The sequence below is a fragment of the Pleuronectes platessa genome, chromosome 6 (genome assembly GCF_947347685.1).
Source record: "Pleuronectes platessa chromosome 6, fPlePla1.1, whole genome shotgun sequence".
NCBI lineage: Eukaryota > Metazoa > Chordata > Actinopteri > Pleuronectiformes > Pleuronectidae > Pleuronectes > Pleuronectes platessa.
The window spans coordinates 9,634,567-9,653,100 of record NC_070631.1 but is presented as its reverse complement, the minus strand read 5'-3'; the positions used below and the strand labels follow the sequence as shown (position 1 = coordinate 9,653,100).

Here is an 18,534-nt window from a genome sequence, read left to right as displayed (position 1 = left end):
CCCTTTTGCAAACCACACCAGGAAACACAAGTTTGCTGTTGTATGCTTCATTTTTACAGTAAATCTACACATGCACCTGTGCTACCTTGGCATGCACGCGTGTGTACGTGCCTATCTGAATCGTAGGGTCTAATTGTTCTGCTCGTTGGAAAGAGGCCTCTGATAGTGGTAACTAAGACAAGAGGATCTTATTCCCATAGCAACAGGAACATATCTTTCCCAAGAGCAGAATTCATTAATTATGCCTTTCTTTTACAAGACCTTTATTTTCTAAGACAGGAATTAGAATGCACGCTCAATTTCCTCCCCGGCACAAGAGCTGCAGCGTCGACTGCATCACCTCTCCAGCTGCTACCCAGACGGATAATAGAGAAATGCTGCGTCGCCTAGAGAATATTAATATACTCATATCCATGCACACAAATCACGCTCTCATACACACTGGTAATGGTTTTTGTGTGCTTGTTCGTGTGTACCAGTGTGTGTGCTTTCACACGTGTGTTTACACCTTGTGTCGTGAACTATTCCCACCATCCTGCAACAGCGTGGTACTTCTCATTCAATCTTATTCAGCCTTGCCTTATTTTCCATCTATCTTATTATTGTGACTGTGAAGTAAAAGATTAGTTATAATCTGTCAGCCGGCGTTTGCGTCCGCGCTCGTGAGTGAGAACCAAAAAGAAGACGAATGAGGGAGAAAAGGAAAGTTGATACTGTGTAATAAAACACAGAGGGAAATGAGAGCGGGAGGTCATGGTGTGTTAGTGTTGGAGTGCTTCTTGTACACATTAACGTCACTGACAGAGAGAGATGTTTTTGGGGGTCGAAGGCTATTTTGGCCTTTGCCAGCTAGAGCTGCTTTCGTATGAGCAGCAATGGCAGGAAGTCAGTTCATTTATTTGATGAGAAATCCTCCAACCACTTGTATAATCCTGGTAGGCACACAGAGTGCTCTGATCCACTTTGGGAGCCACCACAAATGGCTCCACTGGGCATGTGTCATCCTGTCAACTGTCAATGAGTTTGGAGGGGGGGAAAGCAGTTGGCATATTCACAATGTCATGTTTGTCAGCTAGGGTTTTAAAAATATGAAGGACTATAAGTGTCATAAATAAATAAATAATTTGACAACAAAAAAAAACCTGTGCTTATAGATTATTTATTGATATTTGTATATATATTTTAAAATGGATAATGAGCATGAAATATAAATTCGTAAAACAATTTAAAATACAATTGGTGAACCCAGTTATTTATTTAACTTTTACATTTTCTTAAAATAGAGTTTTGAAATCCATTATCTATTTATGAATTAATTCATGTATTGTAAAACGTTTTAGTTATTGACAATTTATTTTAATTTTATAAACCTCTCTTTAATTTGTTTAAGATTTCTCTTTTTATTTTTCATTAAAATACAGTATCAAGGACGAATTAGGCAACTTGCTGTATTAATGTATGAATGTTTTAACGTCTATTGGACAATTAATTATAAATTGCTTTAATTACTATCTATGTGACACGTTTGGTCCTCCATACAAGAGAGTGTGCGAGGTTTCTCTTTCGATTCTCATCAGAGGAAATATCATCTCTTCTTCAGGTAATTTCCCTTTGACATTTCTTAGATCTGATATGACCAATGCTTGCTTGCGGCCGCTAACTGATCTCACCAGATCAATGCAGTGGAGTTGAGGGCACATGTAAAGAAACTAAATATCAGTGTGAGGAGCAGAGCCCGCAGCCTCAGCTCCTACCTGCAGCACTGTCCTCCAGCATTGTGCTTGGTCAGAGGAAGAAATCATACGTCTCTGCAATTCTCTCCTCTCTCCCTCTGCATCCCCTGCTCTCCTCTCCTCCCTTTGTCACCCCCCCCCCCCCCCCTCCTTCGTCTTTTCCACACGCACACACTCATACTTGGCTCTCTCCATCTTCCCTCTCTCTCTCAAGTAGCGCTGTGTAGAGGAAATAAAGTGCAGGGGCTGATAGCGCAGGGGTTTTAATTGTAGCAGAGAAGAGAGCAGTAATGAGGCTGTTCACTGCCTGGCATCTGAAGTTCACACGGAGGAAGAGCAGGAAGAGTGTGCGGAGGGAACAGAGAAGGAGGGTGAAGAAAACATGAGATGAGAAATGACGGAAGCAGCGGTGTGAGAGATGGAGAGAGGGAGTAGAGAGCAGAGAGAGAGAGAGCTGAGGCAGTCGGTCGGCTGTGTGCTGTGTCAGAGGTTCACACCGACACCAGCGATTTATAGCTGATCTATTTGGCTCAATAGAAGGCCTTTAGCCCCCCCTCCTCCCCTCCTCCTATTACACACACACGCACACACACACCACCACCACACCACCGACCCTAGCGATTAATGTGGTTTTCCCTCCCCCCACTTGTATTTATTTCCCTATTAGGTTTTAATATACAATCATATTCAGATATTTTGTGAACTTGAAAATACATTTTTAAGTTGGATGTTTGTGTAACTAGCTAGTCTAATATAATGATAACCCTCAAAATTAATATTCCTGTTCTCAGGGATTAAAGTGCTGCTTTGCTTTCTTGGTTTTCTGTCAATTAAAGGGTGTAGATAAAATATGAGTTTAGCTTCAGAGAACAAAACCCAGAACTGGCCTCTGAGCACATAATCCATATCTTCGCCACAATAGCTCATTTAAAAGGCTGTTTTAAGTGACCTTGTTTTTGTTCTCATGCTGAATACCCTGGACAGAATAATAGCATCCCTATAGCGCTGGTTAGTTAGCAAGTAAATGCACTGAACCCATGGTGAATGTTTTCCGTGTTTTTGTGTTTAAACAAGATCCTGTTTCTTTGCAATTAACTGAGGGTCAATATGTTGTAGGAGTTTTAGTTAAAGATAATTGGGTTTGGTGAAGTGTTGTGAAGCTTATTTACACGTTACATTAACCCAGCATAAGGGATTAAAAGTGTTTATTTACCAGCTTGTTGGTGTTTGCTAAGAGATGGGTTGCTTCTGTTTGTTCGTTGTGGAGACTGCTCGTACCTTCTAGTGTCTCACCCTCAGGGGGGTCATTATACTAATTTATATTTATGCAGAACATAATAGCAAACACTGAGTATAGAGTTAAGAAAATTTTGCAGCATGAGCTATAAAGACCGAGCTTGGGTAATAGTGAGTGAACTTGTAATGAGGGATAAACTATACACACAGTGTTGTTTCCTGTTGGTTTAAGATAACAGGGATTCATTCTGCTGGACCGATAGACTGTCTACATAAGGCCATATGAGAACGTGCTTTTTGTGTGCTGGGCAACTCACTTATTTTTCTTTTAAGTGATGCAAAAGTAACACTCAGGAGTGTCTGAATATAATCAATCCCCTGATCCCCAACCGTTCCTACCTCTCCATCAAAAGATTTCTGTCAAACGACTTCTTTAATCCCTGTACTCTATGAATATGAAGCACGGGCATTACTCAGTGCAAACTCAGAGATTGTTTTCTCTCTCATCTCGCCAGGTCCAATGTGTGATGAGCCAGCAGAAGGGAAGAGGAAAGGTCGTCCCAAAGCAGAAGTGCAGGAACTCAGAAGTATCCCTGTGAGTATCTCTCTTTGAACTGTGTGGGTGTTTGAAGTGGGCTTCACTTTTCTTGCACAGAGTAGGCAGCGCCCCATGAATATGCACAATATGCTGCACAGTATAGCGTGCATGTATTCAATTCTCTCTTCCTCACCCCCGAGCAGGCCCATATGATAGTGCAATGGAAGGAAGAGTTTAAGCGCCGCTCCAGGGTTAAGTGTCCGTGTTCAGGCTGCTGGTTAGAGTTTCCCAGCATCTATGGCGTCAAGTACCACTATCAACGTTGCCAGGGGGTGAGTTACTAATCTCTGCTCTTTCCTGCTATGCGGCTTTTGCCACCTTATGCTTCAAAGTAGATTTTAATAGCAAATTAATGTTAAGTACTGCAGAAAACCCTCAAATAAACAAAATTTCCTGTGAGAAATGAGTGGGAGAATTTGAGAATTTGAATAAGTAATGTTTAACTTATTGACCATATGCATGAGCGATAATCTAACTGTGAAAAGTTAACTGAAGGTTTCTATTAACAACTGTCATCTGACTTTGCATAGGTAGGAAGCTGACTCTAAATACCCTCTACTCGTGTCTGTGTTCATATCAGGCCACTGTAGCCGAGAAGCTGAGTCACGGCTGCCCCTACTGTGAGGCAGTGTTCGCCTCAAAGGTCCGCCTGCAGAAGCACAAGCTGTGGAACCACCCTGACAGGGTTACTATGGAGCCCAAGGATGAGCAGCATAAACTTCAAAAGGCTCCTCTCAAGTCTAACACCAAGAAAAGGTGACTGGGCTTTAGAGTTAAAATTCCCACCCACACTGACCAACATAATGGTGTAAGAAAGGTCCTCATGCTGACTGCCCAAAACTGTGCTCCCTCGGTCTGTGAATCCAGGCCCATGGAGAACAGCCCGCCCTCTCCTGTGTTCTTCAAAGTGAAAAAGACCCACGAGGTGTCTGCGCCTTCTCAGAACGGGGAGCTGGCCCACCAGAGGAATGAGAGGAAACAGCACAGCCACGGCCAGCCTTCACAGCAGATTCACCAGTACACGCCAGTCTTTCCTCAGTCCCAAGAGTCGCAATCCCAGAGCACATCGTCTGATGCAGGGGGCAGTGATAGTGAGGGGGGAAGTCTTCCCCCTTCTTACCTCGATGAGGACCCAGAGCGAATGAAGCACAGTAAGATTACAGCATATCTCTTGTCATGGACTCCACATTCTCATCACTCTTGCACAATACGTGTTTGACCATTTCCTTGCTCTGTATTTCTCTTGAGCTAGGACGGAAGCAGAAAACTCCCAAGAAATTCACTGGAGAGCAGCCTTCTATATCTGGAACATTTGGATTGAAAGGTAAAAACGTAAAAAATTCTCAAGACATTTAATATTCATGTTGACTTTCCGATAATAGTCATATAAATGTATAAGGTATTCTCATGTAAGCTGTCTGAAGTGAGTCTCTTTGTGTTAATAAACCTTGAAAGTGTTTCGTTATCCAGTAACGTGTTCTGCTGTCACATAGGAAATTGATTTATTGATCTCGGGTGCAGCATATTTGTACGTGTAACCCCAAAGACAAGCACACAGAGAGGGTTGGTAAAGACAGTGACAAGGCCAGTAAAATCTTTATACTGGTCAACTTCAGTTTCCACTGGCCAACTGATGCAGGGACCAATCAGGATTTGTCCCACTATTCCCTACAGCCAGTCTAACCATGAACCAGGGAGAAAAACTGTCTCAAATGATGCATTCAAAGACAGTCTGAAAAAATACATCACAGAGTCTAAGCCCTCCAGAAACCTGTAGGGAAACCCTGTTGATAAGTGAATAAAATAAATTGTGGAGAATAGATAGTGCTGTGTTGGCTGATTCATCATTGATTGCTCACAAAACAGCAGGCCTCAGGATATCTGTGATTATATACTGAATAATAGAAACATTGGGAGTACAAATGTACCAATGTTAGAGGATAGGGATGGGGAATGTGGAGGCATGTTTTGCCATATCATGCCATTGGCTACTTGGGTATAACTACTGATTCATGGTGCGGATCTTTTACAAGAGCTAATGTGGCAACTGCAGAGATGTTTCATAATCTCACATCACATTTACACAGTTTTAAATGTATAGTCTCATAAAGTGTGCACAGTTGTGTAAACTCTTTATCAGCATTTATCAAACCTATCGTCCCCATCACTGCTCTCTCATTTGCTCTATTAGTCTGCTTGTCATTGTTCTGCTGTGACTCATTAACAATCTCTCCCTTTCTCTCTCTCTCTCTCTCTCTCTCTCTCTCTCTCTCTCTCTCTCTCAATCTCTATCTCTCTTTCTTTCTCACAGCTTTTTTATATTCAGTATCAACTTTCTCTTTTTTAGAATTTCACTTGTTCAGCATTGTCCTCCGACCGTCATTCTCTACTTACGTATCTCATTTTACCTTGAATACTTTCAATGGGAGTATTAATTGCTGCACTGTGTGCGTGTGCGTGTGCGTGTGCGTGTGCGTGTGTGTGTGTGTGTGTGTGTGCACTTGTCTGACAGGTATGACTAAGGTAGAGGAAAAACTAAAAGCAGGTCGTGCAAAGAGACCAGAGGGGAGTGGGTTCAGTGAGGAACAGCAGAGAAGACCCACTTCAAGTCAGTCCTCCAAGAAAGACCCAGCAACAACAAGCTCTGGTGAATTTCAACTTTATAAGGGATACAATTTGTTGATTCTTATCAAAAGCCTAGATTTATACTCATTAGAAACTTGTCTTTTCCAAATCCATCACTGATGTCATGCCACCTTCCAATAACTTTTTTCAAGCCTCAATTTCACAAGTAAAAATGTTATAGGAATACAACTAATGATGTCAATCGTGTCTTCATTATATGTTAATTTAATTAATCAATCAGTTGTGTCAAAACGCCAAAGTTATCATATTATAATGATCTTCAAAACCAATTTTTTTCCATTCAATCATTTTATCAATCAATCAATCAATCAATCATTTCTGAAGACTTGTTTCGAACCATAAACTGATAAAGCATTTGCTGCTGTGGAAATAATTAGTTTAATAACAAAAATATTTAAGTTTGTTGCCTTGCCATCAGTTCTGATTGGCCAAGGGACACAATGTCTATAGGGATTGACAGAAAGCTTTTATCCTGTTTCTAAGGTGCTGTTCCTGACACCCAGTGGCAGCGAGCAATCTCAGAGCGAGGTGAAGTGGTCTGCCCCACCTGCTCCATCGTCACCAGGAAAACAATCCACGGCCTCAAGAAACACATGGAGATTTGCCAGAAGGTCAGTGTGTGACACAGCCATTCATCAGACTGCAGCGGGGTGGGTGTGCTGTCACAGCCTCGGGTCAACTTTGCTCTGAAACCTATAAAGAGTTTTCTAGTGACTTTTTCAGATATTTGCATCAATGGAAACTTTATATGACTGCAATTGCTTCTGGGGGATAAGTTGAAAACGATAATGTCTTAAAGTTATACCATCATGTACATCAGCAGGAAAGACGTCTTATGCTTTTAACATTTTCCGCTTTCCTCTAGTGTGTATTTAAAGTTCTGTTATGTTAAAAAGCCCAAAGTATGTGATAAAGTGAGCTCCTCTCCCACTGCAGCAATCACTGCTCCCGAAGCTGCTGAAACATCTCATAATAGCCCAGTATTTACAGGTTATCGTGATGTCATATGACATCCTGATGCCCCCACATTTGCATAATGCATGCATAGCAGCTGGCAAAGCCCGATACAGCGAGAATGGAGGCCGACATTAACATTCATTCGCTGGAAGGGGTTGAGCAATTACGACGTGATATGTTTACTGAAGATTTGAACATGTAAACCTTATCAAGTAAGAAACAAAACAAAAATTGTCACCTGAATATGAGCATTATATGTCCCTTTAAAACGGTGCGGTCCTCGTATGATTCTGTGGAACATCTAACATTGCAATACACACGATGTGATGTACAGGAGCCTCATGACATTGTCTCAAAAAACTGTTTTAAATATTTACAAATTTTTTCCATTCCATAATTATTTTTATTTTTTTTCTCAGTGTGAAATGTGGTACACATTGGATTATAACTCTGACTGCAGTGTTATTAGATAGCTGTCCCTGAGGTGCCCATTGTCCAGAGTCTTGGGAGCCTTTACTGTAAAGATATTGATTGGAGGGCTGAAGAAATAACATGAGGCATTATCTCAGTTCCGTAATCTCAGCCATGTAATATCCTTCACTCATCTGCACTGATATGAAAGCTAATATCAGTTGGAATGGATCAGTGGAGGGCACTGTACTCTTCTGTGGTTTGTTTACATTGCACTCAATTGTGGTCAATAGTAATAATAAAGGACGCTGGGGTGACACATGGAAAAAGTTAAAACGTCTGCACTACATTGAGCTCATCCTGAGGACGAGTCAGCGTGTCGAGTGGTGCAGTCGCCTCTGGGCCCTTAGAGAGAAGTGTTCCTACAGCCATTTTAATGGCTCTGTCACCCAGTGGCCCGTGTGTCATTACAGGGACAGCCTGCCATTAAGTAATGACAGAATCACCACATTACCACTGGGTCACTCACCATCAAAACATTTCTGTCTCCAAATCAATACTGAGGCGAGGAGGGATGTCTACAGAAAAGAACACTGCGCTTATCATTGGCTTTTTCTGGTTCCCAAAGTTTCTCGATCATGTCCTTTGTCCTTTATTTTGACCAGAATTGTGCACTAATAAAAAAACTCTATTAGGTTACAGATGAAACGGTTTTAAATTGATGGATCCAATAAAGCCAGCAAGAGTGGGCTACTTGTTTGTTTCCTTTCATAGAAATGTTATGTGATTCTCTGTTTGGCCTTCATCCTCTGCAGCTCCAGGACGCCCTGAAGTGCCAACAGTGCCAGAAACAGTTCAGATCCAAGGCCGGCCTCAACTACCACACCATGGCTGAACACAGCACCAAGGTAAACCCTGTGATCTTGTGGGACCTGAAGCCAGCATCAAAAATTCAAATACTCAGCTTTATAGTAGGTTGACAGTGTGACTAGTAATGGGCCCAGTAATCCATAACTCAGTTGTTCAGTATCCAGATTGGGAGCGAATGTTTCACCACTGTCCCACTGACCCACTGAACAGGGGTCGTTAGTTTTTAGTTACCACACCAGAGCACTTCACCTATTCAGGGGTTGGTCCAACTTGCACTTGGGACTCTATTTTAGATATCCACCATCTCTAATGCTGGTGTCAGATTTCGCTGGGCTCGTTTAATGCTGTACTAGATATCGTCACGTATAGATGCACCTACAGAGTCCAAAACCCATTCATTTCCCATGAACCACCACTTCATTGTGTCTGTTTTATATTCACTGACAGCTGCTGAGCCCCTCTCTAAAAAAAAGTGATCTCGGGTCTGTGAACGATGATACATTTGAACCGGTGATTGGTGTTCTTGTCCTGAAAGTGCTCACATTTCTTTCTTCAGCTGTCTTAACTCTGACAGCAGCAAGCTTCATTAAGATATTATCATGACACTCCTGCATTAGAGCAATGGCACTGCTATGAAGTTTGCTGAATAATTCAACGCTGCCTGTTTCAAAAAAGTATCATGAAAGATTAATGTGTGAACGTGCAGCAAACCTTGTGACGCGCTGCAAGTGCGTTTGTGTTTTTATGTGAGCACAGTTTCCTTTAGTATTCATGGTATATGTTCACATGAATGTATACAGTCCGAGTGCGTGAATGTTTTGGGTGTGTGTTGTTTGACAGTTTGACAGAGATAATAGATGACTGTGCCATCTGTGCCGGCCCAGCTAAAGGGTTTGATACCGCCATTTGTCTTCAGTGTGGACCTGTTGTGTCCTGACCTTATTAGCCCCATCCCAGTGCAGCAGGGAAAAAGACAGCCCTGTGTGCGTGTGTGTGCGTGTGTTTCCTTTGTGTGTGTGCGTGTGTGCGTGTGTGTTTTGTTTGCGTGCGTGTTAAACTAAGATTTTCAGATTTTCTCAGAAAACGACTCAACTTTTGAAACTTTTTTGAGTTGATTAATTCATAAATCTTATTAGTGTGTTGATGTCTGCAACTGTACAATAAAGGTTTTTACTATTTTTAGGGTTAGTGTTAGTGTTCAGGCTTTTCTGAAGATTTTGTTATCAATCCCTTTTTTCCGTGTATATATTGTCAACTGTATTTTTCATACTATGTATTGTAGTTTGTTTGTGGTCATGATTTGTTGATTGCAGGCACAGTTTTTTTTATTCATGTATGTAAATAAAGTCAGTTGTGTGGTGTCTTCAAGTGGACACAATATTTTTATGGGTATAGAGGCTCATGTTATTTGCCCATGTTCACGGTAATGGTCACAAAAGGACATATTAAAAGAGGTGTTGTCTACACAGCAGTGACAGTGTAGTGTTACAGTCAGTGAGGAAAGTACCTACATTTTGGCGTAGAGGTGTGTTCATATATGAGACTGTTTCATTTGACTCTTTTTTTTCTACTGCCTCTGTGTTTTTGTCTGTGTAAATGTTGCTGGTTGTGTTACCATTTGTGTTGAATCATGCCTCTGTGAAGCAGTCTCTACTTCAGCCTGGTATGTGAAGTGAAGTTTGATTTGATTTTATATGATTTAATTTGGCGTATGCCCTGACCCCGCGTCCAGTGTTTTGTCAGGGCACATGGTCACATGGACTAGCCCCAGTGCAGTGTGGAAAAACACAGTGTGCTGACAGAAGGACAGGGGTCACCCGCTGATTTTGACCTTGATGTCGCTGTAGCGATTGTGAGCCCGCTATCTATTCTGTCAGAGGCGTGTTCAGTCTTTGAGTGGGAGAGGCATTACTGCATGCTGATGTTGTCCCATAGTTTACTCCACTGCCAGTGTAAATGAAAGGCTGAGCTTGTGTCTGTTTTCTTGCCATCAGGCTTGAGGGTGATTTACTTGAATTAGAGGACTGGTGGTATCTCATCTCCTCTTTTAACTTTACAGAAAGCTAGGGTTGTGTCATCTTGCTTCTTTCTCTGTGTGTTCACACATGAGAAAACACATGAAGTTCACTCCTCTGGGATTCCTAAGTCCAGACTCTCTCTCCAGTCGCCCCTGCACTTCTCGTCTTCCCTCTCCCTGGCAGCCCTGCCATCTGTTGTTCTGGTCTTGGCTGGGTTTTGGCACCAGCCTGCACTCGAGTGAAAACATGAGTTTGACAGTTGTCATAAACATGCCTTGAGAAAAAGCCTCACCATGAAACCATTTAATGATCCTGGCACAGTGAGAACTCAGAAGCTGGAAAACACATTTGCATCACCATTTTCTGAAAGTAATTAGGCAGAGGGCGATGTTGTGGTGGGTAATACATATGCACCGTTGTGTTTGTTGCCCCTCAGCCCTCAAGGAGCGAAGGCCAGACGGGTGACGAGCATGAGGAGAGAGAAAGGCTGCGCCGAGTTCTCAAACAGATGGGACGAATCAAGTGTCCTAGTGAGGTATGCATTCTTTCTTTCTTTACCTTTCTATTTTTTTTTCCTTTAATTCTTTTTTTTCCCTTTTCCTTTTCTTTGTCCTTTATTCCATTTGTCCAACTTTCCTGTCTTTCAAGCCACATTTTCCTCTCTCTGCAAATGCCAGTTTTGATTTCGCTCCTCCCTTTTCCTCAGGCTCCTTTTTTTTGTGTCCGCCTCCTTTAGCACTCTCCCTCCTTTTTCCTTTATGCCTTTTTCTTGACACGTTGCCCAAAACCACATCAACACTCTGCTTCCCATTACTCACACTGGAGTGCAAAAGGCAGAGAGAGGAGGAGAGAGAGCTGTGAAAAAATAGACTCAAGCTTCAGTGACGTCTTCACACACAAAAATTAGCAGTTTACTCCTGTTTTCTCTGTTTTTTTAAGCGGAACCACATAATAATGACCAAGTGCTCTAATATTGTTCCATTAAACCTGCACTTTGCCTCACTTACCCACTTTCCAACCTAATGCTTGTTCTAATTCTGTCCCATTTTTGTCACTGGCCTCACACAATCACACACACATTATGTGTACAAACACGCACACACGTTTACAGGGCTGCTCAGCCCACTTTTCCAGTCTGATGGGCTACCAGTACCACCAGAAGCGTTGTGGAGGAGAGTTGTCTGATGATGAGAAGCCTATGTTTCTGTGCCAGCACTGTGGAAAGACCTACCGCTCCAAGGCTGGCAGAGACTACCACGTGCGTACCGAGCACCCCCCGACCATCACCACCATGACAGCCACAACTAACAACTACAACAAGGACAATATAACTGACACCAACAACAACACCGGCAAAGAAAGGGTAAGAAAACAGTCCCAGTAGTTTATTTAGGAGACAGCTGTTTTTCACAGTTTTGTTTATTGGTGAATTTGTCTATATCTTGCCAAATAAGTAGTAGCCTATAAGTAGCCGCAGTTTCTTCACTTTTTTTACTCAGAGGGGCGTCCCACCGCTCCACCAGGTGGTCCCTGAGGAGACTCCATCAGGAGGCAAGAAGCAGCAGAGCCAGTCTGAGAAGACGGACTGGCAGGAGAGGGCACCTTCCGCCTGCCACCCTAAGGAGAAGCAAAGGGACGCCAGGCCGAAGGACAGGGAAAAAGAAAAGGGGAGGGAGCGAGACAATGAAAGAGCAGTGGAGGACTTTGAACGGACCCCCAGTGGCAGAGTGAGGCGCCGGTCTGCTCAGGTGGCAGTGTTCCACCTGCAGGAGATAGCAGAGGATGAGCTGGCCAAAGACTGGGGCACTAAGCGGCGCATCAAGGACGACCTGGTACCTGACAGCAAGAGGGTGAGTACATAAAGTGGATAAGTATTCAGTTTACAAAGAAGGGAGGAAGGGCTGCAGCGGCTTTAACTCTCTAGAAGTACAAACAACAAGATCCCAGAAGTCTTGCTGAATGTTGAGTAATAAAGAGAATAATCTGATCAGATCAAATTACATCCCAGCTGTGGAGGACAACAGCTGTGGCCTAGTAAATACACTATAGCATTAAATCTCAAGCACTGGCCCCCAACATGAGAAAATTTACAATAATGAGAGATGCATACTTGGCTCACACACAGGCACAGAAACAGAGGTACCTGTAAATCTGCATTCTACACTGCAAGATGATATCTCCATGAAAATATAAAAAAACGTATATCAAAAAAGATAACAAAGTAACATGCGTCACAGCCGACCTTTCCATGAAAATATGAAGGTGAAACCAGGAGATAACATGTCCCCCAGACCCCTAAACTCACACTAAATGATGAAAACTATCAGAAATAATGATACACATGTTTTTCTTTTTTATAGTTAAACTACACGCGGCCTGGTCTCCCCAATTTCAGCCCAGAGCTACTAGAGACCTGGAAGAACCAAGTCAAGGAGAAGGGCTTCATCTGCTGTACCAATGAAGTAAGAACATAAACCGGCTTCACGTCTCGCCATATACAGAACGTTTCCATAACAAAAAAACATTGAATTGGATGGACGTGTTTGTTTATATAATAAAAAAAAACATGAGAGTGACATTTATATATGTAAAGATGTAATTTGTTTGTTCACTCTTGATTTATTTCTGTTTTGCCCCAGAACTGTGAAGCTGTGTATTCCAGTGTGTCGGGACTTAAAGCTCACCTTGCCAACTGCAGCCAGGTACAAACCCCCACCTGGACCTAAGACACTGGCCTGATCACATTTTTATCTGTAGACACTAAAGTAAAAAAACAGTAAAACAAACACACACAGAAAGTAAGTTTGATGAATTTGGAGGTAAAATGAAATTGATGCGGTATAAGAGTTGAAACATGTGTATCAAATAAAAAATATTATTTAGAAGACTCAAAAAATATAAGCTGATTTGAAAACAAAACAATGTCAAGAATTAGCTGCTAATGTAAAGCAAATATGTTTGTTGTATCAACACAGAATAACAATGCAACATAAATGGTGTGTGGAAAATGTTGTCTACTTTGGTGCATATATTAATTTTTAACTTCTGGTTAAACGATAACTGGTGTTGGTTGATGCCTAATCTGGTGTGTAACAGGTGACATGCTGTGGTGTTAATGTTAATGACTTCAGTGTGTTTGTGTGTCTGTGCGTGTGTGTGTGTGTGTGTGTGTGTTTGTGTGTGTGTGTGTGTGTGTTGCAGGGTGGTGGAGAACTGGGGAAGTACATGTGTCTGATCTGTCAGAAGGAGTTTAGTTCAGAGAGCGGTGTGAAGTACCACATCAGCAAGACACACTCACAGGTGGGTCAGGCTCAGTCTAAATTTCACAGATACATTATAACAAACGACGTGTCATTTAGTATCACGTCTACAGGCAGTATTTCCTTTTCTGTTCATAAACAGTAAACCTATCCAGTCAGATGAGATTGGATATTTCTCATACTTTCCTATGTTGTGGTAATCAGCAACTTCCTGGACCAAACCTCTACAGGTCTTGTTGCAATAGTAATTATCTACTCGAAAACAGTATATGTATTTCTCGTTTAATATACTGATTTTCTTTCCATGAAAATAAGTAGAGGGGGGTGCTCAGAGACGACATACGTCCGCCAAAGTTGATTGGCCACATTATCACTATATTTCGTGGAATTAGAATTTGAAAAATACTCCAAGATCTGCCCGTTTATTTAAATCTGCTCCAAAATGTAATGGGTTCTCCCTCTAGTCATGTCCCACCTCTCCACAACATCTCATGGAAATCAGTCCAGTACATTTTGAATTATCCAGCTGACAGACAGAAGGAAAACATAACTTCCTTGGTGGAGGTAACAAGTCTTAGTAAGTTATAATAGCTTATTCCATTTACAGGCCATAGTACTCTATTCGTACATGGAGGTTTACCCCACTAATTACAGCTGTATATGGTCATATACATGCTCCTGCTTGAGATAATCACTAAATCACTATTCTCTGCTTCAGAACTGGTTTCGTACTGCAGCCACTGAAGTGGTCTCCAGTAGCAAGAGTAAAGCACCGGAGGATAACGGGATCAAACCTGAGATGAGGAACTGTGCCTCCACTGGTAAGAAGAGGGGCCGCAAGCCCAAAGAGCGCCCCTCGGTGATCGCACCTCTTGAAACAAACACTGAAGCACCTGCCGCCACTCAAAATTCAACCCTTGTCGTGACTCCTACCTTGGGCCCAACACAATGTCCGACCTTGATCCCCGACCCAACGGACAATGCTAATTCAGGCCAAAACAGACCGCCCGTCCCCTCGGCCACCAGGCGAAGCAAACCCAAGAGGCTGTCGTTATCTGAGTAGCTCTGCTTTCGTCAACCCAGGAGACAGAGAGGAAGCTGACTGTAAATGTTATGGCAAAGACTTGGCACTGAGAAGAAAGTTAAAACAGCCATTAAGAGGTAAAACACAATTGTCTATTGTTAAAAACAATACTCATGTAACAGTAGTGTTTTGTTTCTCCATTCCACTTCTATCTCGTTTTCAAGGCACACATTTCAGTATCTGTACTCACAGCAGGGGGGCGACCGTCGTAATGAAAGATTAAATCCTGGGTAGATTTTCTAAACAGCGTTAGTACTCCGAACAAATGGAGAGTAAATCTCTACAAGAGATTCATTAATGTTTGAGAGGTTTTTAAAAAAGATATTCTATTAGCATGGTGAAGTCATTTAATGATAGCTACTGTTTTCACATTTTTTCACAGATATACTGTACTGTGTACATAAATAATATCTATATCTATATATCTATATACTCAAAGCAATGATGCCATCTATTAATTTTTCGAGCCTGACACGTCCAATTGGATCATGAGCAGTCAGGAGTGTTTGCAGTGTGTGCTGTAGTGCAATGTTGTTTTGAACTTGATTCTTTAATTTCTTCCTGGTTTTACTTTGTTCATTTTTTTTTACTTTTGATGTCTTAAGTAAGCAATTGTCATATAAGCTAAAATGTTGGTCAGTTGTAAATCCTGTTCTACTCCATTTTATCCCACAGTTACGTGAGTGTCACATCAGTGACACTGATTTAATTTCATCTGGATCACATGACAGTGAAAGGAATCTGCTTTGACAACCATAATTACGTGTCTTACGCGCTTCTTTTACACTGAGGTTAATAAGCGGAAATTTATTGTTTGAAATTTACATCTGTAAGCTATGAGTTAGTTACATTAATTCTTAATATGGCTTTGTTTAATTGATTTTAAACAAGAAAAACTTGAAGTTTTCTGTCTAAAATAGGACTGGCAATGTTAGACAGAAGGATGAATTTTGTGTGGAGCTTGTTGCACCATTGCAGCACAATCAAATGATGTGCACCATGTTAAAGAAAGCCATGTGTTGGCTCCTGCTTTAGCTTGAATCTCAGAACAGAGGAGAGAATTAAAAATACTATCTTTTATAGAGTTTGAGGAAAAAAATCTTTTATTAAAACGAAAAAAATGCAAATCAAGATTAATACTTATAAAACGGTTTATGAATTAATTCCTGGATGCTCAAAGTTATTGCCTTGCACTTTAACCCTTCTCACTCCCCTCTTGTATTTTTTGCACTCCAGGAGAAATTCAGCTTGGCCTCGCGGCCGTCAGGTACAGGAGCGGGAATATTTTACTCTGATGAAAAATTTAAATAGAGATAATCTAAATTTATAATTGAGCAGCGTGGTTAGCTTTTTCTATTCATAATGTGTGACCCAACATGACCATATTATTATGACTCACCACGCAAAGCCATAACTGGTCATGTTTGAGACCGCTCTCGCATTTATTGTTGGTTTATCTTGAGATTTAAAAGAAGTAATCCAATATTATTACATCTGTTCAAACCTAAAAATGTGTGCAATCAGAGAATATTTTCACTTAAATGTGTTTAAAGTACTTGAACCAAAAGTTCTATTAAGAAATTGAGCAAATATAAACTCCATAAATATTTGATTTATATTTCCGGTGTATGGCCATGAAAAAATTACTTGCTTACTTAAAATAAGTGAGATGATAAATCTATTTTATACTCTCTTGTGTGTATTACGTAGGGAGCAATGTGATAGCTTTGGGGAAAGTTGTGATGTGAGGATATTCTGGTGAGACAATAAGGGTGCTTTACTTGCCATTCTACCTTAAGGACCTGATACAACTCAATTCAAGTCCATTGATCCATCCTCTAAATTTTGCACCACCAAATGTCAATGTCATCATTGAAATCAAGCACTGATGTCAGCGGAACATTTTCACGTAACATCGGATTTTGAATTTCTCGGTACGTGTCCCGGGTGGTGTCACCCCTGCGCCGTGACCTTTTACCTTGCTAAGCAAAGATTTGAGCTGAATTCCTCCATTATTAATCAACTGATGGAGTTTATTTGGATGGGGATGAATATGCATGTGTCTGTCTCTGTTGGTGGGATGGACGTTTAACTTCTATCCAGGTTCAACGGACGGGGAGATGCAAGACAAGCACTGATTGGTCCTATGACCTTTTCAATAGGAGTTGTCCAGAGTGTGTGTGCGTGTGTGCGTGTGTGTGTGTGTGTGTGCGTGCGTGTGTGTATGTGTTTGTGGTAAACAGTTAGCACCTTTGTAATGACTGGATGTCAGAAATGGTAACACTTTGCGTCAAGTGTTACGCCGTGGCACAGAATCAGTTCATCAGCTGCTTGTTACTCATTTCATTAATAACGTCACATTGACTGTGTTTACCTGACAAGCTTTGGTGTTGCAATATGATAGTTTAGCACTGCTTTTAACAGTGGGTATTTTATATTTTATCACACCCTTTACTATCTGTCTTCCTACGATGTGGAAAACATATCTATCCCGCAGTGTGAGCTGACTGCAACATGTTTTAGAGAGTACAGCAATACACCATAATTAGCTGTTTTTGTTGGCTTGCTGATATTTTGATATTGATGTGTCTTTTCAGAAATGTATCGCTTTTTATTTCACTCCCCTAATTTTGTTTGTTTGCTTTGAAAAATGCTTTTTACATATTATGAAGTCTAAAAAAGAAAAGGTTGAAAAAATGTGTAGACCACAAGGAACATTGTAGGCCTATGTGTCGGCATACACTGTTATTTTAATCATTTTGATGATGCACATAAATTGAGCTTTTTCAGTACACAACGACACACACATTGAGAGAGTCCTTTATTATTATCTATCCAATATGGGACAACAAGGCATATGTATGTGTGTTTGTTTCTGTATTTAGTGCACTTACTATACGATGAAATAGGCTTGAAATAGGAGTGTTGTTGGAGCTTTCTAGTTACCTGGACTGTGTGTGGTGTGACTTTTGTACCTGGGGAAACAGCAGGCTCGAGCGTCTTCCCTTTGTCAGCAATGTTATCTCCGAACCCAAGCTTAATCCTCACGAATCCCCTTCGACAGCCTGAGAATTTTACCCTTTATTTGGCCAACAGTGGTTCATTTTATATGCTACCTAGACTTCAAAAGCAGGAAATGGTTTCTGCCTTTGTTGTTGGGGCAATTGTGATGAAACTGTTGAGAGTTTTACGAGATGATGTTGTAGCTCCTAACTGGTTATAATATATAAATAACAGGTGAAATTAGACTAATGATGTATTCAAGATTTCCATATCTGAAATTAAGCTGTATAGTATCTAACGTGGGAGGCATCAGTGCCTCCTTTGAGTCTGAACTGTTACAATTTTTTTCAAAAACTTGTTGTATTACCTGTGCATTAGTATCCCTCAACTAATTAATAAAAGTTTGTTGACTAAACTTGTGTCATCTGTGTCAAGTTTGGATATCTGTTATCTTACATCAAATATCATATTGGATGTAATTAGGAGATTTAATAGACAAGTAAATTATGGCGGTACTTGTCGCAACAAGTGTTAAGTGAGGATGCTTTCAAAAATTATGCTAACAATTAACTTATTTAGCGTGACAACTAATTAAACCAACATTCCCTGGTTCACTCATAAAACTAGAATGGCACTCGGTCGAGCCCATACTTCGGCAGATATCCTAAATTATTTATTTGTCATAAAATCAAGTTAAAGAAAGTGAGAAGGAATCCTG

General features: G+C 41.1%; 1 protein-coding gene across 6 annotated transcripts in view; it reads left to right on the top strand.

The window, feature by feature from the left end:
* Positions 1 to 18,231, top strand: part of znf512b (zinc finger protein 512B) — a 28,442-nt gene extending 10,211 nt beyond the window's left edge. For 2 of the 6 annotated variants that reach the window (XM_053424508.1, XM_053424511.1), the window contains 15 exons: positions 3,485 to 3,564; positions 3,711 to 3,839; positions 4,148 to 4,323; positions 4,435 to 4,718; positions 4,814 to 4,891; positions 6,080 to 6,214; positions 6,697 to 6,824; positions 8,397 to 8,489; positions 10,906 to 11,004; positions 11,581 to 11,832; positions 11,969 to 12,319; positions 12,830 to 12,931; positions 13,109 to 13,171; positions 13,671 to 13,769; positions 14,448 to 18,231. In XM_053424508.1, coding sequence (XP_053280483.1) covers positions 3,485 to 3,564; positions 3,711 to 3,839; positions 4,148 to 4,323; positions 4,435 to 4,718; positions 4,814 to 4,891; positions 6,080 to 6,214; positions 6,697 to 6,824; positions 8,397 to 8,489; positions 10,906 to 11,004; positions 11,581 to 11,832; positions 11,969 to 12,319; positions 12,830 to 12,931; positions 13,109 to 13,171; positions 13,671 to 13,769; positions 14,448 to 14,792 — 2,414 coding nt within the window. In that variant the 3' untranslated portion in view covers positions 14,793 to 18,231. The remainder of the gene's footprint in view (positions 1 to 3,484; positions 3,565 to 3,710; positions 3,840 to 4,147; positions 4,324 to 4,434; positions 4,719 to 4,813; positions 4,892 to 6,079; positions 6,215 to 6,696; positions 6,825 to 8,396; positions 8,490 to 10,905; positions 11,005 to 11,580; positions 11,833 to 11,968; positions 12,320 to 12,829; positions 12,932 to 13,108; positions 13,172 to 13,670; positions 13,770 to 14,447) is intronic. The other 4 variants (XM_053424513.1, XM_053424514.1, XM_053424509.1 and 1 more) reach the window with 3 other exon arrangements.
* Positions 18,232 to 18,534: the final 303 nt, after the last annotated feature.